Below are 17387 nucleotides of genomic sequence, written 5' to 3'. Positions count from 1 at the left end.
GAGGGATGATGTTGAGATGTAAATAGGCATGGGTGGATATACTGGTGGGGGCTTGTGGGAAATCCCTTTAGATTGCTTCAAGTTTTTTCAAGTGAGGTAAGAAGCAAGATCATTGGCCCTGACAGGAGAGGGAATAGGTAATTCCCACCCCTTTTTCGTTTTCCCCCACATAGCCAATTTAACCACTTTTCCTGTTGCTTCAACAATGGAAAGTTCCCTGTGTCCCTCCCTTGTTTACATTGCTACTGCCTTTGTCAAGTTCAAATCACACAATGCTGTCAGTCTCTCAGCCACCAACCTTCTTCTATTAAAGTCTGCTGTCAGCTGATATACAACTGTCAGCTGACTCTTCCTAAAACATCACTTTCTTCCTGTCAGGGTCCTTCTCAAAACCCTGGCTCAGCTCCCCAGTAAAGAGGATGAAGGGCATTCACTCAGTGGGGGCTTCAGGCCCCTGGCAAACCCTTCTTTGTTCAAGAGGACTGGCCATGGCATCTCACTGTGACCAAATGACCACCCTTACTGCTGCTGCCATACCGCTCCTTGCACAGCTAGTTCTGTGACTAGAGGGAAGCTACCAGACTTTTCTATGCCTTCTTTCCTCATCCTACCTCTTACAGTTGTGTTTAGGGTTTGATGAGACTATCGAGGTAAATTATTTAGAACTAGAGGCCCAGTGCATGGTGGGGTCCGTTGGCCTGGCCTCCAGGGATCAGGCTGAAACCAGCTCTCTGACATCCCCCAAGGGGTTCCAGATTGCGAGAGGGCGGTTTTAGGGTGACACACCCCACAACTGGGCTCCCTCCTCTCTGGTTCTGGGTGTGTCACCCGAGAACCACAGCTGCCAACTCACCACAGCTCAGCAGCTCCTGTGTTGAGTATCTGCCCCCTGGTGGTCAGTGTGCATCATAGCTACTGGTCAGAGCGTCTGCCCCCTGGTGGTCGTTGCACATTATAGCTACTGGTCAACCAGTCTGCTGGTCACTTAGGCTTTTATATATATAGATGGTATCTGGTATAGTGTAAGTGCTTAATCAACTTCAGCTATTCTTATTCTAAGGATCTAAACCCCCTTGCCTCTTTCTTCCTAACCAAATCCTCCCCATCTTCTAAGACAGAGTTGGCATACCTTCTCTCTCATGAAGTCTTCCTAGCTCACATTTTCCTCTCTATGCTGATCTCTCACCTCAATGTTTCCCTTGTTTTAGCATGTAAGTAGACACTCTGCCAGTGTGATTTTAATATGCCTATTTCAGATGTTTCATCTCTTCAGCTATCCTGTAAACTCTCGAGGGCAGGGGTATTGCCTCTTAACCTCTTAGCTGCATTCCCTAAAAGTTGCAGTACTCTCAGGACCTCAGATTTTGCAGGGAGTATTCGGACTATTTAACTTGTTAAAGAAGTAAATTCCTTTGTTACTCTGTTCGAAGTCTTTATTTCTTGTTTTGTTTTGTTGTTGTTGTTTTTGTGTGTGTGTGTGTGTGTCTGCTTCATGATCATCTTTTTTGCACCCTAATTCTTGGATGGTCATTTCCTCTCCAGAGACCTTATAGCAACTCTTTTTTATCAGGACTGTTTGTTGGTTTCATATTCTATTATGACCCCATCTTCCTTGCCTCTGCTCTATTGTTAGAGAGTGTCCTTTTATTAAGAGAGCAGTTGCTCATCTCTAAACTTTTTTGCTTTCTCTCTTTTTTGTAGGCTTCATAAGAAAAATTGACAAGATCTAGAGTTTTTGTGGGTTTTTTTTGCATTTTATAAGAATCAAAAGTTTTCTAAGGTGTTTTTTTTTTTAACAAACTTTCAAACATACAGAAAAAATTACCTGAATATTGAAATACCTGCTACATACCTGGAGGCTTTGAATTTAGCAGCTTTAATTTGGGACCAAGAAATTCTCTGAATTAGTCTTTTGCTACTAGTTTGCTTGCTGACGCATTTCATCCTGAGTGTTACTCTTCCTTTTCCTTTCAGAATACAGCCATGCCAAAGGGCTCCTCTCTGTGCCCGTGGATGTGACAGATACGTTGAGATGTTTTAGAGAGACTTTGGAAAAGTCCAGATATCATAACAGATCAATCCGACACAGCAGAAAGTTGCTTTCATTATTTCTTGCACAGACACAAGGTAAAAATACTTGCTCTGTATCCCTTAGTCATTACTTAGATGGGGATGCCACCTGCAGATCTATCTGCCACAGGTGCCTCCTCCCCCGACTTCCATGCCCACTCACTGCTGCCTTGCACTTTCTTCCTGCCTAGTGGATCACATCATCTCTCACTTTATTCCAACCAAGGCACTGTCTCATCTGCTTTTATGCTTCCTGTGAAACTACCATACCAATATTTATTAATGTTTTGACTCTGTACATCTATGGTCTTACCATTTTCTATGCAAGTATTGTGCTACAGTCTTGTTTAATTTTCATGAGTAGGTGAATTGATTCATACTGAGTTAACTAGAATTTTTTTATCAAAACATTACTTTATCAGTATCAAAGAAATGAATATGTTTTAATATAAGCATCATTAATATTTCTCATTGATGGATCCAAGATGGCATCTGACAGGACGGCAGGCTGCAAGGTAGTGTGTGATTGAGAGAGCTAAAGGAGAGTGTATGGACATGCATGGAGTGTCTGTATTTGTGAATGAGGGACAGTATATTCCACAGGCCTGTTGAGGACTGGTGGACAGGCTCCCCTGGCCAGGTAGCCTCTACTACTGCTGAAATCTCTCCCTGAGTGGCCAGCTCTGTTGCAGAGACCACGCCATTTTAAAGGGGAGAGTGGCTGTGATCAAAAGCCCATCCTTACTTTCAACCAGGGAGACCTTGGACACCTCCTGGGACCCTACAACCACAACAGCCAGGGACCTCTGTAAACCCACGAACATTGAGACTCCAGCCTCCCTGGCTGTGGGTGCCTAAAAAGTTTGTCCACAGGGAGACAAGGTGGCGACCAAATACGTGGATGGGTCCTGTGCCTTCTCACAGAGCAGATAAAAGGAACAACTGAATCAAATAACATCCACCCAGAATTGGTGAATTAGACACAGCTAGTGAGGCAATCTGTGGATGGAAAGGTCAGAGATTACCTAGAGCAGTGGTTCTCAATGTTGGCTGCACATTAGAATCACCTGGGAATCTTTTTAAAATCCTGATTTCTGGGCCTCATCTCCGGAAATTCTGTTTCTTTATTACTAATGATGTGGCCCACCCCATAACAAAGAAACAGAATTCCCAGAGGATGAGGCCCAGAAATCAGGATTTTAAAAAGATTCCCAGGTGATTCTAATGTGCAGCCAAGGTTGAGAACCACTGGCCTAAAGAGAGTCAGCACAGGAGAGAGAGGGAGCTACATAACCAGACACGCTGAAAGGAGTGAACATGGGGAGACAAAGAAACAGTCCCCATAGGAAAGAAAAGGAGGAATCAATGGAAAGGAAGTAAATGAAATAGAGGCAAGCAATATGTCAGGGAAAGAATTCAGAGCAATGGTCATAAGGACACTGAAAAGGATGGAAGACAAATTCAACAATATGTGCAAGAACCAAGAGGAAATGAAGAAGACCAAGAAGAAATGAAGAATGACATCACTGCAATAAAGAACACAATAGAAAGCATCAACAGTAGACTAGAATAATTGGAGGACCACGTAAATGAGCTAGAAGATAAGGTAGAAAAAAAAATACCCAAGCAGAGCAACAACTGGAAAAAAAAATACTTAAAAAACAGGAGAGCCTAAGGGAACTTTGGGGACACCATGAAATGAAACAACATCTGCATAATAGGGGTGCCAGAAGGAGAGGAAACTGAGCAAGGATTAGAAAACCTATTTGAAGAAATAATGACAGAAAACTTCCCTGGTATTGGGAAGAAGTCCAAGAAGCTCACAGAGTCCCAAACAAGATGAACCCCAAAAAAGCCAACACCAAGACACATTATAATTAAATTTGCAAACACCAATGACAAAGCAAGAATCTTAAAGGCTGCCAGAGAGAGACAGAAAGTTACCTACAAGGGATCTGTCATCAGACTATCAACTGATTTCTCAACAGAAACACATCAGGCCAGAAAGGAATGGAATGAAATATACAAAGTCATACAAAGCAAGGGTCTGAATCCAAGAATACTGTGTCCAGCAAGGCTATCAATCAAAGTTGAGGGTGAAATCAGGAGCTTCACAGACAAAAAAGTACTAAGGGAGTTTATTACCACCAAACCAGCAATGCAAGAAATGCTAAAGGGTCTGCTGTGAAAAGAAGAAATAGGAAGGGAAGAAGGAATACAGGCATAAAGAATAAAAATGGTGACAGACAAGTATCTATCAATAATAACTTTAAATGCAAATGGATTAAATGCCCCAATCAAAAGACATAGGGTAGCTGAATGGATAAGAAAACATGACCCATATATCTGTATCTACAGGAGACCCACCTCAGAACAAAGGACTCACACAGACTGATGGTGAAGGGATAGAAAAAAGGTTTTCAGGTGAATGGAAGTGAAAAAAAAAGCTGGGGTAACAATACTTATATCTGACAAATTAGACCTCAAAGTGAAGGCCATAACAAGAGATAAGAAAGGCCACTTCCTAATACTAAAGGGAGCAATTCAACAAGAAGATATAACTCTGGTAAACATATTTGAACCCAATACAGGAGCACTCAAATACATAAAAAAACTTTTGGAAGATATCAAGGAAATGATAAACAGCAATACAGTCATAGTAGGGGACTTTAATACCCCACTAACACCACTAGACAAATCCTCTGAACTAAAAATCAGCAAAGAAACATCAATCCTAAATGACTCACAAGATCAGATGTAATTGACATATTGAGAACATCCCACCCCAAAGCCACAGAATATACATTCTTAAGTGCACGTGGGTCATTTTCAAAGATAGACCACATATTGGGACACAGGCAAAGTCTCTTCAAATTCAAGAAGATAGAAATCATATCAAGCATCTTCTCAGATCACAATGGCATAAAATTAGAAATCAACTACAATAAAAACAATGGAAGAAAATCAAACACCTGGTGGCTAAATAGCATGCTATTAAACAATAATTGTGCTACCAAAGAGATAAAAGAAGAAATAAAAAGCACAATGGCAACAAATGACAATGAAAACACAACAATCCAAAATCTATGAAACACAGTGAAAGCAGTCTTGAGAGGGACATTCATAGCTCTACAGGCCTACCTCAAAAAACAAGAAAACATTGTAATAAATAATCTAACCTTACAACTCAAAGAGTTAGAAAGAGAGCAACAAGAAAAGCCCACTGTAAACAGAAGGAAGAAAATAATAAAGATCAGATGTTCTCCAAGCCAGCTGCCCTCTGCAAAAACCTATGATACGTATCCATAGATTTTGGTTGTACTGTTAACAGACTCATATTACATTAAATTAACTCTCCATATTATGTTTAAAGTTCTTTCAATTATGGTATACATTGACAATGATTAAGGTAATAAAAAAGGAAATAAAATTCCCAAGAATGGTTTATATCAACTCACTCTGAATCTTAACTGGTACCAAAATGTTCTTTTGAAATACTAAAATATGAATCAAATATTCATGTGAAATATGGTGTTGAAGGAGAGCTCTATAGATACCCTGGACTGCCTGAAAGATGAACCAGTGGGGCCTAAAGTAAATTAAGCCCGAAATGTTGCTGGAGGCAAAAAAATAAAATAAATAAAATAAATAGTGTTCTACTTAGAGCACATCATGAAAAGATAGGCTTCTTTGGAAAAGACACTATGCTGGGAAAATAGAATACAGAAGGAAAAGAGGAGACCAAATATGAGATGGATTGACTCCATAAAAGAAGTCATAGGTATGAGTATACAGGAGCTAAGCAAAACTACCTAAGTGTTGCTTTTATCATAGAGGTCTCTGCCCAGAGGCAAACTCACATCTTACTCTTGGAAGCTCTTAAAAAAAGGCAAACCCCAGTGGTTTTACTTCCACCAATCCCCAAGAGAAGCAAAGCATTGTCTCAACATTTACATTCTGGCGAAACTGTGAAATAGCTAGAGCACAGAGCCAATCCACACACATGCGTGCTCTTAGAAATGATTCTAGATACTAAGTTTAAGGAAACTAAGTTCCCCAAACTGCAAATAAGTCTCAGCTACATACAAAATCGTTCCTCTCTCCTCCCTTTCCATTTCTATACCTTCTTCTTCACCATGAACTTCCCTCCTTTTTTCCATTTTAAATTTCTTATTCATTTTCTTCATGAATAGGAGACAAAGGAATAAACACCAGATTTGCTGCTGGAAAGGTGGAATTTTGCCTGGGGACAGAAGAGATGCACATGCCCACACCCCCCGACCTTTCTCAGGAACACTTCAGAGTTTTCAGTTCAGTGGAGAAAAGCAAACTTCCCTATTCACAGCTCGGACTCGTAATTTCTTCATATTATGAAACTATTGGTAAGATTTACTCATTGTGTCTTTATTTTCAATATGATTACCTGTATTACATTTAATCCTGAAATTATATATTTTTATTGATTTCAGAGAGGAAGGGAGAGGGAGAGAGCAATAGAAATATCAACGACGAGAGAGAATCATTGATTGGCTGCCTCCTACACACCCCTGAATGGGAATCCAGTCCACAACCCGGGCATGTGCCCTGACGGGGAATCGAACCATTTTCTCCTGGTTCACAGGTTGATGCTCAACCACTGAGTCACACTGGCTAGGCTTAAATGTTATTTTTAAAAATAGAATTAAAGAAGGGGTGAAAGAGCCTAAAATAGAATCTATTTGTCATACCTTGCGGACTGTGACAGAACAGAGTCGAGACAAGAAGCTTCCAGCTCCTCCTGTTGCCCACTTCCCCCAGCCTGGCTGCCACATTGCAAGATCTTAGGCCAGCCTTCTGACCATCCCTCTTTAGTAACTTAATCTCTCAACCGCTGGTCGGGATGTGGCCACTGTCAAGTTCTTGTGCTCTGCCCCAGCTGATTTTACTTTCTTTGTCTTTCATAAATTCAGCAGTAGATACTCAACCCATGTTGTAGACCCAACATCTCCTATTTTTTTTTTTTTTTGTAGCAGTCATTCTGCAATTCCCCCTCTACTCTCTGGAGTAAAATTTACATTAAATATATTCTTCCTACATGTATTATTTCCCCCCCAAATCAATGTGAAACTCAAGTCACTTTTCAATAAATGCTATTGTTGGTATGTAAGTACTCAAGCAGTGGAAGGCACAGTGAAGCAATCAGATGCTCATACCAGGATGTCACAGCTCCGAATGCTAAGTGGTTCGTTGTTGTACTGGTGACACGTGGCATCAGCAGTGTTTATCTTGGTGATATAATTTTCTAAAATAGCAAGTAAATCTAGGTAAAGTTCTAAACAAAACAGAGTACCACAGTGTGTGGTTGCATTTCTGGCAAATTCAGAGCATTTTGAAAACATGCACATATACCCTTTTTTTGTGTAGAATGAAGTTAGATGTTAGAATAAGAATATTGCAAACGGGTTTCTCATCTTTTTCTTCACTGTGGGTGAAGGTTCTGTGCGTTGCAGGCCATCCAGTGTCTCTGGTCTTCACCTACAAAATACCAGGAGATGCCCCATAGTGACGACTAACAAAACCCTTCCTAAGACTTCCAAAATACCTCTAGGGGGAAGTACAGCCTCATTAGAAACCATTACCATGTCGGTTGGGCATTTTAGCTACATATTCTTGAAAGCATGCATTCATCAGAACCCCTCAACCCCTACACCCACCCCCCAAATTCAGGTGATATTAAAAAATTTGCTTTTGTGCATTTGGATAAAAGGAAGAATCTGATATGCTGTAATCTTGTCAAATCCCTGCTCAAAGTTTCTCTTCTAATATAGAATAACATCCACATTTTTTCCACAAGGCATTCAGATGCCTCTGTAATGTTACCACGACTTCTTCTTCACCCTCCCAGGAAAACCATGCTCCAGCCACACATGTCATCTCATATATACCCAGCCCTTTCTCCCTTGCATGCCTTTTCTGCCTTTCTACCTGCGTGATTTTTCTTTCACTTTCTCCATGTTTCTTACCTGTTGTTAGACCCAATCTCCCACTCCACAGTCTTTAACTAGAACATCGTCTACTCTCTTTCTGTATATATATCACGTGGCATTTGAAGGCCCTACTAGTGTGCAGTTTGCTACCGTACACAATTAAGGAATAATACAGTTTGAAGTGTTCTTGCAAATAGAAAGGAAATCTTTTTCAGGAACTGATTTTTGTTCTTTTACTTGATTAAAATACAGATGTTCTCCAAGCCAGCAATCAAAGAAGTCTTAAAGTTCAGGCATTGCATCAACTTGGAAGTCTTCTTGTCTTCGCAGGAAAGAAAAGGTAGATTTTTTTTAAGGAGTCTACAGAACACTTTTTTAATTGTGAAAAAATATTGTCTTTTGTAATTGCTAGTTCTTCAATAATATTACATTGTTACATTTATTCATCAAATTCTACCTAAGAGAAATGGTTATGCATATATAATATACAAATGATATAGTTTTAAAAAATATTTTTATTGATTTTAGAGAGGAAGAGAGAGGGAGAGAGAGATAGAAATATCAATGATGAGAGAGAATCATTGATTGGCTGCTTCCTGCATGCCCCCTAATGGGGATTGAGCCTGCAACCCAGGCATGTGCCCTTGACCAGAATCGAACCTGGGATCCTTCAGTCCACAGGCTGATGCTCTGTCCACGAGCCAAACAGCTAGGGCTGGTATAGGTTTTAATTAAAATGTTTCTTCGGTGTATTCACCTTCCCTTTTGGAAAGATTTAATGATATAGGTCTCGGAGAATGGAATGCTCGATGCTCTGTTTCTGTTCTAGGGCTGCTTTTAAATGCTGGTGTCAAGCTCTTGATGACATATTCAGAAAACAAGATGTGCTGCATACATGGAAAGAGTTGGGCACCACGGTCACCAATGCCACCAACAGCTGTTCACCTCCACGTTCCAAAGACTACAGTGAGGAATTCCTGTCCAGAGTTGGCATTTGGGGATGTCTGCAAGGGGCGGAAATATCGGCAAAGATAGCTCAGTGAGTGTGACAATGGAATGATCTGCATGATAGCTAATAGCTTCCCTCTAATTAATCCAGGATAACCTCATCTTAAGGTTCTTAATTTATTCACATCTACAAAGTCTTTTTATTGTTTTTGTCATGTAAGGTAATGTGTTGATAGGTTTTGGGAATTAGGACATGGATATCTTAGGACATGGGGACCATTATTCAGCTTATCATCACATAACATGTGAAAGTCTGTTGCAATGCCTTATACTTAGGTAGCATCACAAATTATCTTTTTTTTTTTTTAAATATCCTTACGATACTCAGCAGTTTCTCTGGTTGGTAGTATATCAGTATATCCACGAAAAAGCAATATCCCAAGACTTTGTGAAGTGCTTTTTTTTTCTTTTAAAAAAATGTATTTACTGGTATATTGACCTCAGAGAGGAAGGGAGAAGGTAGAGAGATAGAAACATCAATGATGAGAGAGAATTCATCGATTGGCTGCCTCCTACACGCCCCCTACTGGGGATTAAGCTTGTAACCCAGGCATGTGCCCTGACTAGAAATGGAACCATGACCTACTGGTTCATAGAAGAAGTTCAACCATGAGCCATACCGGCTGGGCAAAAATGTCTCAAATATTTGATTAATGTGAAAAATTTAAAAAGAAGGAGCAGTATTCACTTCAGCAGCACATATACTAAAGTGGAACAATACAGAAGGTTAGCATGGCCCCTGCATAAGGATGACAGGGAAGTTCGAGGAGTGTTCCATATTTTTAAAAAAGTATGGAGGGGTATAGGTACATGTTTCCTTCACCTCCCAGTTATATTACATTTATTGCTTACCTATAGGATGTGACGTGGTGGGCAAAAACCTGCATAGCATTTTGAGCTGCAAAGCAAATTTTTTAAAAGAATAACTAGTTAATAATCACATTGTTTTAAGAAAATTAGCATCCTTTAGCAGGGGAGGTAAGAAATTACCTAGTTAAAAAGTATTAAACAGTAAAGTATTAAACATTTTTAACAATGTTGTGAAGTTTGATTGTTTTGCACTCCTGGGAAAGAACTCATACACACACATATACACACACATACACACACACATGCACACACACATATGCACACACACAATCCCCACATAAGTCTGAGCTGTGACTTAGTAGAGCTTGACAGCAGAGAAGAGAAAGGTTGATAAAGGTTCACGGCTTGAAAAAGAACTGCTGCAGCATTCCTGCCGTTGGGCGCCTCAGCTTCTCTGAGCCCCTGAAGTTACTATCTACTGATTTTCAACCAACAGGAAGTCATTTCTGATTGTCCAGCTGCAGGTCTGCCTTCCACAGGATAGATGATACTCCAGGGGCCTTGGCTGTTCTCAGAGGTTCCCTGACCAGAGGAAACTCTTCTCCCTGCTGCTCAGAGGGCAAACCCCACACCCAAATATCCACATAGAGAAGCTGAACTCAGATAGATGTTAATTAATTAATATAGTCAACTAGAGGCCCAGTGCATGAAATTCGTGCACTCAGAGGGGGGTCCCCCAGCCTGGCCTGTGCCCTGTCACAGTGCAGGAGCCCTGTGATCGATCACCCCAAAGAGGTAGGGCCCGCCCACCCATCCAGGGATCCTCGATGGATTGCCCCAAAGAGGTAGGTTGGAGCCAGGGGTCCCACCTCCTGCTGTGTGGAGCCGGGAGGCGTGACCCCTAGAACCCCCAGGCAAACCTTGCCACACGAAGCCGGGAGGAGGCGGAACCCCCAGGCAGGCTCCGTGACATGCTCGCAGCATCAAGCCCAGCCCCCCCCTCACCTGCACACCTGCTGTGCATGCAGCCATCTTCTGATGGCGTGAGGGCATCACGGCATGACGACTACTTAGGCTTTTATTAGTAAGGATACGGTGAAACCAACTGGTTTTATCTAAATAAGACTTAGACGAAGGTAATGTGGTTATAGCTTTAGCTGTGAATTTTAAGACCCACATGAAAAGAAATTCCAACTCTTCTACTAGACTTAACACGAGACAGCAGTAAATTCAGAGGCATTACCGTAATCTTTGGTGGAGAGACTTACTAGTGTGTCCATAATATACTGCTGGTGAGAAAACACACTGTTTCAGTTTTTGGAAGGATTATGTAACCACTAGAGGCCCATTACAGGAAGATTCCTGCAAGAATAGGGCTTCCTGCGGCTGGGTTTGCCCTCCCGCTCCCAGCCACTGCGGCTGGGTTATTTTCTCCTGCTCCCTGCTGCTGCGGCTGGGTTTGCCCTCCCGCTCCCAGCTGCTGTGGCTGGGTTTTTTTTCTCCCACTCCCAGCCGCTGCGGCTGGGTTTCTCCTCCCGCCTCCCGCCTCTGCAGCCTTCGCTCTGTTTCTGTCTCTGCCGCCTCTACTTTGCTCCCTTCTGTAGCGCTTTGCTTCCATGTTGTCTTCAGTCTTCGCTCCCAGCTGGTATATGCAAATTAACTGCCATCTTTGTTGGCAGTTAATTTGCATATCATGCTGATTAGCCAATGGGAGGCGTATCGAAGGTATGGTCAATTACCATGTTTGTCTATTATTAGATAGGAGGATACTCATTAAAAACTTTAAAATTATACACCCCCTTTCCCCCCAAAATTCCACTTCTAGGGATTTATTCCGTAGAACTAATGGGAAAAGTGCTCAAATATGTAGATACCAGTGTTTACCTCAGTATTGAACAAATCAAAATGGTATGAATGCTTTTATATTATGGTATGTTCATATGGTAAAGATACTAAAGTTCTGTAAAGTAATAATGTGGCTCATTATGTCCATGAACATAAAATTTGTTTATAAAGTTATATGTATTGCATAATTCTAGTCTTAATATGTGTGTTTATAACCAGAAAAATGTCTGGAAGGAAATGGGCCAAAAAGTTGCCACTAATCAATGTTTAGGTGGTAGGATTATGGGTGTTTTTTTAATTTTATTTTTTATCATTCTCAGTGTTTTAGATCTTACAGGAATATGTAGCACCTTCAAAATAACAAAGGCTACTTTAATTCTGGAAAGTCTGTGAATATAAGAGATGTATTTATATAAAATATTTTTGAGAAATAGTCTATGAATCAGTTTCTTTTTCTTATACTTATTTAGATTTATTAAGGTGTTGGACGTTGAGAAGAGATCCAACTGTTGCATTTTGTCTGCATTACTCTTTCAGGTAATATTTGATGTCTATCTTTCTACAGTAGCATCACCATTCACTCAGTAAAAAAAAATAAGGGTAGTAGTTTATCATATTCATGAAATGTCCAGATAGGAAAATAGCATGAACATTGATTACATATCATAAGCCCATCTTTCCTTCTGTGGCTGAACCCCATTCGCCACTTTCACCTTTAGTGCCCAGCAGAGTCTGTTTTCCCCTTGGGATTCCAGAAGGAGTTTTGCAGATAAGGAAACTGAGACTCCGGTCCTTAGTAAGATCATGTTGCTTGTGAGCAGCAAAGTTGGTCTGGTTGCCTTAGATTACCTCATCCCTAAATAAAGTTTTGCTCGATTCCAAGATATCAAGAATGCTATGTAATGAAAGCAAGAAGTAGGTTGAAGGCCACAGAAGTATGAGGAGTGTTTGCAGTTCCTAGGATTGGGGTTTGACTTTACTGGAGAAAAAAGGAGCTTTTATCTGAAATACAAGACATTTTCAGATTCAGGAATGTCACTGGGGCCTTTGCAGTGTACTGAAGGTTCTGTTTACTTTGAAGTATGGGCGCCTTGTTCTGTGTATCACAGGAGTCTGATATGACAGCTGTATAGATAAGATCTTTGGGGAAAGTTTCTCTGGCTGTAAGGCCAGACTTTTCAATTTTCTTATGTTCTATTCACCTCTTGCCTGAGCTTCAAAGGGAAGAAGGGGAAGAGGCGAAGGTGTAAAGGGAACAATAACCTGATTCCACCTCCACATATTGCATCCTTTACCTACTCTACCTCTTGTTCTTGAAAATAATGCAGTTTATGTTATAGGAAATAAGTACAGTTGACCCTTGAACAACTGGAGCATTGGGGGCATGCTGACCCTACATAGTCGAGAATGTGTGTATAAGTTCTTACTTCCCCAAAACTTAGTTGCCCCTCCGTATCCATGGGGGATTGGTTCCCCCACAGATAGTAACTTCTATGGGTGCACAAGCCCCTGTATAAAATGGCGTACATCAGTGCATGTAGTTAGCCCTCTACATGCAATTCAAAGGTCAACTGTAATTTAAAAATAAATGTCAGTTTTTGCTTAATGTGAACATATTTCTTAATAATACTATACCTAAATTAGGTGGCAGGATTCATTTTTTAAAACCTGTTGATTCTTTTTATATTTTCAAAGCAAATTTATAAGACTAAAAATTTAAACAACTACCTAGCATTTTAGAGTAGTTACCTTATAACCTTAATGAGTAATCTGATGAAAATTCTTTCCGATATTTGCATAAAATAATTTTAAATGCATTTGTCACTGAGAAGTTTTAATTTTTTTTAATATAAGAAGCACTCCTAAATATAAAATTTGATTTTGTGTATTCATCTTTTTTCTCAACATCTAGTAAAATGTTGGTCAAATAACTTACTTAAGAAATACTGGTCAAATAAAATAAATCACTTTTTCAATTAATTCAGTTAAAATTAAGAATTACCTCTACTTGATTTAGACTTCTGAAATAAGCTGTTGCCTCCTTTACTTATAGGTTGATAGAGTAAAAAGAACATCGTTTTTTGTTGTTTTTTTTAGTTAAATAGATATGACTTTGAATCTTCTTTCTACCACCACTAGCTGTGTGACCTCAGATAAGTTATTTAAGCCTCGGTTGTTTCCTTTGTGAGATAATAATCCTGCTAGGGGTTGGTTAAATGAGGATTAAATGAGATAGTGTTTATAAAGAATTTGCCATAATGCCCAATGCAAAATCATCCCTCTCAAATGATAACAGTATAATGATAATTTCTCTTGAAAATAATATGTATCCAGTTACCATGGGATTTCAAAGGCAACATCAAAAGCATTTGGAACCTCTGATGCTGATAATGTTAATGATAAGTACTGTTTATTACAGGGTAGAGTGTGCTAGGCATGTGCTAAGCACTTTAGGAAGTAATACATGTCCTTGTCCTTCTGTGTCATTATTGTCAATGCTATTTACAGCTTTTTGTCTCACCTTTTATCATCTTCAGGGTTTGCTGAGAACCACACTTCCACATCCTAAAGCTGAACGTTGCTATGCTCAGTATGAAATCACTCAGCTTCTCCCAGGCATCGAGCTCTTCTCGGATATATACCGGGCTAACATTTGCTCTGTAGTTGCCAGTCTGTATTATGTTATACGCGAACTGCACTTTGCTAAGCAAAATATAATCGTAAGTAATTGGTAAAATTAATAAATCTTAATTTGCTGTGGCCTTATTTTTTTGCCCACTTAACCTTATTCTTTTCAAAATTTGTTAATATTTTGGTCAGCTCTTATTTACCTTTTAAACTCTATATTCAAGATTCTTATCTGTACTTCAAAATAAAATATATTAATTGAGATTCTTTGACATCATTGTTTGCATTGCTTTTGGATTCAAAAGCAATGTCTGTTTGATTTTGTTCTCTTTTTACTCTAGTTTACCTTTTTTTTCTTAAGATATTTGGTGAAATTGATTTACAGAGGTTCTCAACCTTCTGGCCCTTTAAATACAGTTCCCCATGTTGTGACCCAACTATAATATTATTTTCGTTGCTACTTCATAACTGTAATGTTGCTACTGTTATGAATCGTAATGTAAATATCTGATATGCAGGATGGTCTTAGGCGACCCCTGTGAAAGGGTCGTTCGACCGCCAAAGGGGTTGCGACCCACAGGTTGAGAACCGCTGGATTAGAATGTTTCACTAGTCTCAAACAGAAGAATCTAGTGCACATGTAACTTAATGCATTGTCATGCAGATCACATCAGTACCCAAATTATGAGGCTATTTACTTATTGAGATAAATTTAGCTTTGTGTCACTTGTCTTTTCTCTGGTAAGGGTGTATTCTAAGGAAACAACTTATTCTAACTGTGAAATAAAAGACAGATATTTCTTAATATCCCAGGAAATTAAAAAAAATTCCAATACAACTCTTTTTTTCCTTTGGGGAAAGGAACCACAGTATGTATATACCATAAATTTGAAGGTGATTGCATTTTTAAAACAAGTTAGAATGTTTTAATTGTTGGTCATTTTATATTTTCCTCCTTGATTTTATTTTTCCTATTTTCCTTCTATATGCTATTTCCTCTACTTTTGTATCTCTTCTTTCCCCTGGTTTGCTTCTTAATATCTATTCTGTTTCCTTTTCTTTCATAATTTTTATACCTACTTTCTTTTTTTTCAAGTATTGTTTTCTATTCTCTTCTAAATTCACTCTCTCTCCTTGTATTGAAAATATTTATTTCTCCCTGATATGAATTGTTAAATTATAAAGTCATGTGTTAAAGTATAAAGGTGGATAAATGCTTTTAACACTTGGCATATTTGGCAAGAAATTGTTTATTAGAAAAAAATAACAAAATGGTGCTCTTCTCATTGTTAAGGGGATTCATTTCTGGATTTAGAAAACAGTTCTATCCCCTGGGTAACCTTTAGCTGTCTAGTCATACTCATATATAATACATATCACTGCACTGGAAAAGAAATGAGACTTTTTTCCCTCTGAAGCTTAAGAAATTGAGAACATTTTTCTGAATAATTGAGCAATTGGCAGCAATAACATGTTGTGGTTTTATTTCTCACTAAAGAAAAGAAAATCTCAGAGGTAATAGCCAACTCATTGTTTTGTGCTGCATTAATTGTAGAAAAAAAGGTATTGTGTTGTTTTTATTGCATAATTGTAGAAAATTGTGTTGTATACTGTTTGAAACGTTTAAGATCAGTTCTAATCTTTTTTAAAGCTGTTGCTATTAGCAGCTGCCAGTTGACTGACAGAATCGTCTTAGCTGAACTTCCAGGATGTGAACAGTTTCCATTTTGTGTGACACTACCCCCCAGAAGCTAGGTAGCTAAGGAGCCTGCTGTCACTGTAAAATTTGCTCTGGGACCCATTGTTGTGGATTCATGGGAAATAGTTTTCTAATTAATGGGCATCCTAATTATCTTCTTGCTCAGTCTTCCTTTAGTGGGCAGGACCCAAGTTGTAGGACCCCAGGTGAGCTTCAGTTTTGAGTTGAGATCAGGAAGAGCTATTCCGAAGTCTAGGCGAAACTGTCCCTTCAGCACCAGTGTCTAGCAGTGGCTAGGTAAATTGAAATATTGATAGTCTGAAAAAAAGAAATAAATATTGAAAGTCTGGAACCCTTCATGTATGTATACCCGTGAAATTTCAAGAAGAGAGTTGAACTTTGGGGTTAATTCTAGGAAAATAAAAACATTATGTGAAGAGTAAGCTTGGGTTTTAATCAGTAGACTATACACTCTGTGAGGGCAGTGATGTGTTAGATTTTTTTCTTATTCAACAGTGCCTGCCACAGAATAGGCAAGTGATAAATATTAGTTTTTGATACAGATATTCTAATCAGAAGACAAATAGCTGCTGACACTGAGATGAATAGGTAGGTGCTATCAGGGGCCATGGATGTGAGTTCCATTGCTTTAAATTTGGTATTTATTTGGTATGTCTAACAAATCTCGAATGTTTCCACAGTCCTCAGTGATTCCTACATATATGTTGAATTAATTTTTTAAGGAAGATAATTAACTGCATTTTTACTTTTGGAAAAGATGCGCAGCCTAGGGTTTGTGTACCAAGCAGCATGTACTTGGAATTTTAAGTTCTGATAAAATTATGAAGCATATGCTAGAAAGAACATTTTACTTACACCAAACATTATAGTCTCCTTGCATGGAAAAAGCAATCACTATTTTACACAACATCTCCTACATTACTTGGCTAAATTTTTTTAGTCGGTTATTAACTTGATAAAACATGTTTTGTTTTTCTGTTGGTAGATTCTGCCTCTCCTTGCATTGTACCAATATTTTGTTGCTGGAATTTGCCAAGACTTGGTCAGAAATCTAGAAGTAAGAATCCTCAAGGTATGTTAAAACATTTTATATTCTTGAACTGTTAAAGATATTGCCATGAATTAATTTGGTTCTAATACTCATAATAATAAGCTGATAATAATATGGCTTACTGATATTACAAAAACTTGCCCATTATTATAATAAAGTATGAGAAAGAGCCAGTTATAAAGGTTTAGATGACTTTATGCTTGGGCCCCAGTACAGTGAGGAACAACTACACTTGGTGACAAGGCTCGCCCAAAACCAGTCAGTCTAGAGATCACCACTTCTGAAGCAT

The 17387-nt window shown here is 39.1% G+C and overlaps 1 protein-coding gene and 1 non-coding gene across 2 annotated transcripts in view; both read left to right on the top strand.

Annotated features, from left to right (window-relative positions):
* Window positions 1-17387, top strand: part of CFAP54 (cilia and flagella associated protein 54) — a 241930-nt gene that overhangs the window by 127185 nt on the left and 97358 nt on the right. Inside the window, exons 40-45 of the mRNA XM_023749820.1 lie at window positions 1975-2127; window positions 8289-8376; window positions 8866-9075; window positions 12170-12236; window positions 14237-14419; window positions 17033-17119. Of these exons, the coding sequence (XP_023605588.1) occupies window positions 1975-2127; window positions 8289-8376; window positions 8866-9075; window positions 12170-12236; window positions 14237-14419; window positions 17033-17119 (788 nt within the window). The remainder of the gene's footprint in view (window positions 1-1974; window positions 2128-8288; window positions 8377-8865; window positions 9076-12169; window positions 12237-14236; window positions 14420-17032; window positions 17120-17387) is intronic.
* Window positions 9725-9828, top strand: LOC111824984. The gene has a single exon (XR_002828091.1). It is a non-coding gene; the product is annotated as a U6 spliceosomal RNA (small nuclear RNA).

This window comes from Myotis lucifugus, unplaced genomic scaffold (assembly GCF_000147115.1).
Source record: "Myotis lucifugus unplaced genomic scaffold, Myoluc2.0 scaffold_10, whole genome shotgun sequence".
NCBI classification, from domain to species: domain Eukaryota; kingdom Metazoa; phylum Chordata; class Mammalia; order Chiroptera; family Vespertilionidae; genus Myotis; species Myotis lucifugus.
Note: the sequence above shows the minus strand (reverse complement) of the source record. Positions and strands in the feature narration are given on the sequence as shown.